We start from the raw sequence: 8,229 nt of genomic DNA on the forward strand, positions 1-8,229 counted from the left end.
ATATATTATCATGAATGATTATCAATGTGGATATGTTAGGCCACCGGTATCCTAAAATTGAGGGGAAAAGGTCATAAAGATATCGATTAGTGGTAGAAACAGAAAGCTGAAAGCTCTGGGAGTCAATTATTAGGGAGGGGAAAAGATTTTCCCTTCATGATTTCCATGAGCTATTGCGCTATCAACATACTTGTTTGTGCTGAAAACCTATTTGTTTCTTTATTTATGGTCTGTGGCGTAAAAGAGTGGTGAACTTTCACAGTCCATGCAACTCATCATCACTTTCTCTGTCTCTCTCCTTATGATTAAAAGAATTGAAGTTGAAACGTGGCTTATAAAGTGATTGATGACATCTTTATCAGAGTGATTTACATGCTAGTTCCTTCCCTGTCATTCAAATCAGTGTTTACTGCTGTTATTGACTCAGTTAATTAGTCCAACAATTCACAAGGGTCCACTTCTGCTCATGAGTTTCATAATCTTCAAGACATTAAAAATTATAAATAATTTTAGAGTAGTTTTTAAGGATTGTAATCATCATGATGTTTCGATTCTATTGTCCATCTTTCATCAACTGACCACCATAAATAAAGTACAAATTCTATTTCTTGAAAAAAGAAGATGGTCTTGGTTAATTCTGAGAAATTCACATCACTTTGGATGATAACGTTGCTTTAAAATGAATCTCAATTCTTATGTGTTGCAGAAAACCCAGTCACAGTCCACTTGGATTAACGTACTTTTTTAAGTTAGGCACTGATTAACGAAACAAATCCTTTACTTCCTTAATTGATTTTTTTTCATAACGTTATGACCTTTTACCATATAATAACAGAGTTGGTAGCTGCGTCAACCATATAAAGTTAATCTGTCTAGGCCAAAAAAAAAGGTCATGGAAGTAGTTTTAAAATAGTGCTATATTTATCGTACCATTTAATTTACAATATATTCCTAATCACTCCAACCATTAGCGTCATAATCTAATCTAGCATGATTCAGGGTCTTAAAAATGTTCATGATTATTAATAGCATGATTACAAATTAATCCAAAACGTCCAAGTGGAACATTGAATTTTTATTAGGAGTACATATCTAATGTTTATATATGACATTAACATGGCATTAAAGATGTCATATGAAGTACATATCAGACCAATCTATATTATATAAAACCTTGTCACATTCTAATAAACTAAAATGTTAACTAAATACAATTCACTATAAGTCATTTACTTCAAATACTTTTATATATTAATATTATTTTTAATACTATCGTTATTATAATTACTAATTACCAATAAATTAAAATTATTATTGCGTACCGATCATCTTTAGCTACTACAGTAATAACTATTATGTATCACAATTATTATCTTATAATATCACTGTTATTGTTAGAATATTATACACAGTATATCAATTTTGACGTTGTTATAGTTAAATTGTTTAAATAAAATATTCATTAAATTAGAAAAACTTCATCCTTATATAATTGTTTTCAAAATTGTTTTTTACATGATGTTAGCCTTGCACAGGAAGCAGCACAATGAAGTGAAAGAATAAGACCAACGGTGAAAGACGGAGGTATGTCATACATATGTCTCATAAGACAGCAGCAATTTATTCAAGTTTAGAGTTAACGAGTTTAATGTTACTAATAAATTAATTAACTTTTTTAATTAGTGTGACTTACTTTGGAAAACCTTATGTGAGAGAAGGGTGGCATTTAAGCATATTTTAAGGTTGGGTGTTGCTCCCTCTACCACCACCATATACTTTCTTCACCTCCCCACACTATTTTAAATACAATTATATCCTTAAGTTAAAAAGATTTTTACTTTTACCTTATTTTAAATAATTTGAAACCCTAATTTTACTTTTCCAGTACCCACCCACGGAACTCTCTTCCCATTTTCCCATTTTCGTTTCACCTCCCCACCTCCCGCACTTTCATTCCTTTTTCTTCCCAGTTTTTTTTTTGGTTTGAAAGCTTCCATTGCCGCCGTGGTGTGAAGGAGCGTCGCCGCCGTGGTGTGGAGGAACATCGAGGAGCGTCCAGAGCATCAACCAGCTTGAGGAAGTATACATCAAGGGAGGTGACATCCTTCAACGGATGTCCCCTAATAAAACAAACCCTAAAATAAAAAACGTAACCTTTAAACGGAGGTGACATCTTCAACGGATGTCACCTCCTTTTAAAGGTTACGTTTTTTATTTTAGGGTTTTATTTCAAGGTTTATTCGAATACACACCTGCAGGAAGCACGACACGCACTGCACCACTCCACGCACTGCACCACGAGAGTGACACTACACCACGAGAGTGACACTACACCACGAGAGGGAGACTGCTTGATAATTCTTTCCACCACTACCAACCTTTGCAACTTGTAGTATCTCACAAAAGAAAAGAGAGAAAGAAATATAATGTTAAAATGAAAGAAAAGTATTTTACTCATGTAAAGGACTAGAATAGATTATTAGTGAAATAGGTTATGAATGAGTAAAATTAAAAAATAATAACCCTAAAAATAAAATTTTACTAAAGAAGCAAAATAATCAAGGAAAGGTGAAGAGAGAAAAGTGTGATGGTGGAGGGAGCAACCCCTTTAAGGTTAGGATATCGGTACACATTCAGAAATGAACCTTGTGTTTAAAAATCGGGACTTTACTCCCTGCATGTCATAATTACTAACTGCGCCACTATTTTAAATTTAAAGCAGTGACTGTTATATTACCAATTCTGAAATTTTTCTACAAGAAGATTTGGAAACATATAAGATATTTTATAGAACGTGTTTTCGGAATAAGTTTTTTAAAGGATATAGATGTTTATATAGATGCCTTTTAAGAATAAAGTTTTTGAAACAAATTTTTCAACACGCTTGTGTTTACTCTCTTTTCCTAGTTTTCTTTTTTTTAGAGAGTCTAATTAGTATTAGAGTTTAATAATGAGTGAGGGGCCTTGGTCCCCCTAAATTTTTATTTTTATGATATAGAAACTAATAGGGAAATGAAAATATTTTTTTTAAACTTTAGTTTATTTTATATATTTGTATACCCAAAAAAAAAATTACCATACCAAAATATTTTCTTTAAATTTGCTACCGGGGGGTTGGAGGTGCAGCAGAGAATAAGACATAATATAGTAGTAGCGGCTATGAAGTGGCGCCAGAAGAATATTTTAGTCTTTTTAGTATTAGTTTGAGGTGCGGGTAGTAATCATAGCGGTGCAGTAAAAGAAAGACAAAGGGAGTTTCATCAAAGCCTGTTTTCTTAGGTGGACCTTTACACGGGAGCCCAATCTGTTTTTTCTTTTAGGCCGGTGAGTTTAGAGTTCCAGTAATGGATTCTTCTCCATTTCACTGAAATGAATATTTTTTTTTCTCAAAGAAGAGAAACAGATTACTAATTCGGCAATATATGAATCAAATTTCTATCTTTTCAGTTCGGAGAAAGCTACCAACTGGGTATAGAAATTACTAGGAAAATCAATGTCAATTAAAAAAAAAGTGAGAGTAGAAGATTTCTTTCTTGCAAGATTAAACTGTCTGTTTAAACGTTTTCTTTCTGAATAAATGATTATGTAAGGTAAGAATAAACAATAAAGTTATTGATTAATGATTATTAATTGAGTATATCAGTGAGTCTTAATGATTGAAAAGAAGACCATACAAACCTTGTGTGAGAAGGATGTGTACCGTGTAAGTGTTGGATTGTTGAAGTATATGAATTGTGGGAAGAGATTGCAACTAACGTGTAACTGGGGGAAGTGTGTTGAGAAGATCCCATGAAACAGTGATCTTATCCTAGTTTTTATTTCTACAAAGGTTGTATTAATAAGCATGAGTTATTTCTAACTAACTCTAACAGGAATCTCGGGAAAGGTGGTTTATAAAGTTTAGTTTGTGTTTCTTGCAAGTAATCACAAACCTTCCTTCCCTTTAGCGCCACTCAAATATGCTGAGCTATATAGATACACACCATTACACAGAGGCTGTGAAAAGGTTCAACAAGCGATGGACATCAAGATAGAAAGTGATGATCGTAGGAATGAGAAGGATGAAGAAAGGGTACCACTGCTGAGAAATAGTGAGGTACCAGAAGCAGAGAGGAATCTGATTCAGAAAGCCATTAGTCAGACATTTCAGAGCACTGCTCATTTGGCCAACCTTTTACCGACTGGAACAGTCCTTGCTTTCCAACTTCTCTCCCCGATCTTCTCAAACGTTGGCAACTGTGACTCTGTCAGCAAGACCATGACTGCTGCACTTGTATCTCTCTGTGCTGCTTCCTGCTTCCTGTTATGTTTAACCGATAGCTTCAGAGACAACAAGGGGAACATCTGCTATGGGTTTGCCACCCTCAGGGGCTTGTGGGTCATTGACGGATCAACCACCCTTCCACCTCAACTTGCTGCAAAATATTGCCTGAAGTTCATAGATATCATGCATGCAGTTATGTCAGTTTTGGTGTTTGCAGCAATTGCGTTGTTCGATCAAAATGTGTTGAATTGCTTCTTTCCAGCACCCTCGACTGAGATACAGGAAATCCTCACGGCATTGCCAGTGGGAATTGGCGTTTTCGGCAGCATGTTCTTTGTTGTGTTTCCTACACAGAGACATGGAATTGGCTTCCCCCTTTCAACAAATTAATCATCTTTTATGTTCTTACACTGCATGTACTTCATGTTTCTCAGTCACCGATTTCTGTAATTTAACGGGATGAATTCGGCTTGTGTCTGGAACAAATTACTTATATTATTGGAACAGCTGTTCAATGAAATGAATCTTGCTTTGTATAAATTATGTCTTTGCTCGATAGTTTTATATCTCACGACAGGGATTCACTGCTTGATTCACTGCCTTGTATAAACTATGTCTTTCCTCAATAATATGTCAATATGTAGGTGTGTCTCATTCCGCATGAATGTTGAAAATGTAAAAGAAATTTAACTACTTGAATCATTACACATTTATTATGTAATTAAATGAATCAATCGTTATATTAAAGAGATGGTAAACTACTGAAGTTGTTGTTATCTACAGATACTACGTATAATTTGTTTAATTCATTTAGCTGTCAAATGAATTAATTACTATAATTTATTATGTCTGACATATACTCATGATTATAACTATAATCATTAATTATCAATCACAAAATAAATTCACTTTTAATCTCTATCATTTTGTGAATCTGTAATTTTGATTTGCATAAACATACAAACATAATTTATTATCCTATCTGCAATTATTATTACAATCACGCTTATTAAAAAGTTTCTTTTATCTATTTTATTTCTATTTAACTGTTATTTTCAAAACTTAAGATAACATTAATTAGATTATGTATGTATTTATTATACTGTAGATGAAGATAAAATAGAGGATTCATACATATTTTAATAAAGTAAATAAAATTTATTAGTTTCCTCCAAAAAAACTTTAAACGGTACTAAAAAAACACATATCTATTAGTAACGAATGGGTTAAATATGTTTTTGATTTCTTAACTTTTACTGAAAATTGGAATTAGTATATCTTTAAAATTTTGGACTAATTTAGTCCTCAAACTTTAGAAATGTGTGAATTTAATCATTTTAACCAAATTTTGTTAACTTTATTTGATGTTTCAAACGCATTTCTCAGTTAACATTGAAGCAAAAATGTGTCAAACGTATAAACAACTCAAATGTTATCATGAAACGCACTTGAAACATCAAATAAAGTTAACAAAATTTGGTTAAAATGAGTAAATTCACACATTTCTAAAGTTTGGGGACTAAATTAGGCCAAAATTTTGAAGAGGAACTAATTCCAATTTTCACTAAAAGTTAAGGGACCAAAAACATATTTAACCCAACAGAATTTCATAACATATTTACTAAAATTTTGTCTTAACAGCTGAAAAATGAGTGCTAGACTAAAATTACTTCAATTTAGAAAAAATTAAAGAATTATATATATATATATATATTAATAAGTCAGGATAAATCAATTAAGCTGGTTATTTTTTATCGATTACCCTTGAATAGATCATTTATTGAGTTGATCATTCTTAGTTTGATTATCTAAATTAATCATTATTTAATGGACCATTTAGACCAATTATTTTTAGATCGATAATTATCGAGTCGATCAACTTGAACTAATAATCTTGAACTAATTATTTATCGATCAGTTATCCTGATCTAATCGATTACAAGATAATAGTCGGATTAACATTTAATTAATAATAACTACTCTTTCGGTTGAATTGGTCCAAGGGTCGGTCGTTCTTCCTTGCTCCGCTCTTCTTTTGATCTTTAATCCTCTCAGAGAATGCGATATACTCCAATGGGTGGTTGACCTGCAGAAGACACTCCGACGCTCAAGTCAAATATGTTTCATAAAGAGATCTATATTTTATTATCATAGATCAAGGTGTCTTTACGTGGGCATTAACCCTATATTTACAAGGCTTATAGCAATTAAGCTCATTAATTCATATTTGATATGACAATAAATCCAATAATACTTGTTAATGTACCGACTGACTGTCCATTAATATCATGTTCTTGTGCAACATGACCGGTCAATCAGTCATAAACAGCGTATATTCGCATTTAATATGGCCATTAAACGTATTAATTGACCATTAATGATATTTACCTTTCCTGACTGGTGTGTCTGACAGGCGATCGGTTGCTTGTGTTTTGACTCCAGACTCTCCTTAACTGATCGGTCACCAGGTATAGTACATTAAGCCCCCCAAGTCCGAGTTAATCGTGCGGCTTTAGGCGAGGTTAACTATAGGACTTATGAGTTTGAGGGAGGTTGTTGTATCTTTTTTGGGCCGAACGGTTTCACGTATTGAATTTTAGTCATTTGTACTATACAACTGACTGTCTGCATACTTGACACTTAGTCCTTGTTATCAGAGCTTCCTGGTTGACGAGAGTCTAAACCGCTCGGTTGAGAGAGATTTCCCCTCGGTCTTTGTCTTCAATCTTGACGAGAGGGATTTACCTCTCGGTCAAAAGGGATTTACCTCTTGGTCTTTAACTTCAACGAGAGGAGTTTACCTCTCGGCCGAGTGGGATTTACCGCTCGATCTTTATCTTCAATCTTGACGAGAGGGATTTACCTCTCGGGCAAGAGGGATTTACCTCTTGGTCTTTAACTTCAACGAGAGGAGTTTACCTGTCGGCCGAGTGGGATTTACCGCTGGGTCTAAACCTTCCTGCACATAATATTTTATAATTTAAAACTAAGAGTCGGTAGAACCTGACAAGGTTGAATGCAGCTCTGATCCATCCTGACAAGGTTGAACACATTTCTGATCCATCCTGTGCATAATATTTTATAATTTATAATTTAAAATTAAGAGTTGGTAGAACCTGACAAGGTTGAACGCAACTCTGAACCATAATATTTTATAATTTATAATTTAAAGTTAAGAGTTGGTAGAACCTGACAAGGTTGAACGCAGCTCTGAACCAATGCATAATGTTTTATAATTTAAAATTAAGAGTTGGTAGAACCTGACAAGGTTGAACGCAGCTCTGAACCATCCTAACAAGGTTGGATGTAGGGCTGAAAGTTCCTGAAAATTCTCAGAACAAAAGACACGCCTTTTGAAATTATTATGGAATTTTGTATTCTTGTTGCAAAACCTGGTATTGATCCGAAGTAGCAATGTCGAGGCCGAGCGCACGTCTACACGTCTGGTTCCTCGTGGTTTTGTGGGGATGTTGCTCGGCCCCACAGTGGGCGCCAAAATGTTTCGGTTGAATTGGTCTGAGGGTCGGTCGTTCTTCCTTGCTCTGCTCTTCTTTTGATCTTCAATCCTCTCAGAAAACGCGATCCACTCCAATGGGTGGTTGACCTGCAGAAGACACTCCGACGCTCAAGTCAGATATGTTTAATAAAGAGGTCTATATTTTATTATCATAGATAAATGTGTCTTTACCTGAGCATTAACCCTATATTTATAGGACTTATAGCAATTAAGTTCATTAATTCATATTTGACATGACAATAAATCCAATAATACTGGCTAATGTACGTGCTAACTGTCCATTAATATCATAAACAACGTATATTCGCATTTAATATGACCATTAAACGTATTAATTGACCATTAATGATATTTACCTTTCCTGACTGGTGTGTCTGACAGCCGGTCAGTTGTCTGTTTTGACTTCGGACTCTCCTCAACTGATCCGTCACCAGGTATAATACAACTA

At 34.0% G+C, this 8,229-nt stretch overlaps 1 protein-coding gene across 1 annotated transcript; it reads left to right on the top strand.

Moving 5' to 3' along the window:
* Positions 1 to 3,640: 3,640 nt before the first annotated feature.
* On the top strand, positions 3,641 to 4,916 carry LOC108342434 (protein DMP4). Its single transcript, XM_017580210.2, has one exon. The coding sequence runs from the start codon at positions 4,019 to 4,021 to the stop codon at positions 4,652 to 4,654; it is 636 nt and encodes a 211-aa protein (XP_017435699.1). The 5' UTR covers positions 3,641 to 4,018; the 3' UTR covers positions 4,655 to 4,916.
* The last annotated feature ends 3,313 nt before the right edge of the window (positions 4,917 to 8,229 follow it).

Source organism: Vigna angularis, chromosome 6, assembly GCF_016808095.1.
Source record: "Vigna angularis cultivar LongXiaoDou No.4 chromosome 6, ASM1680809v1, whole genome shotgun sequence".
NCBI classification, from domain to species: Eukaryota; Viridiplantae; Streptophyta; class Magnoliopsida; order Fabales; family Fabaceae; genus Vigna; species Vigna angularis.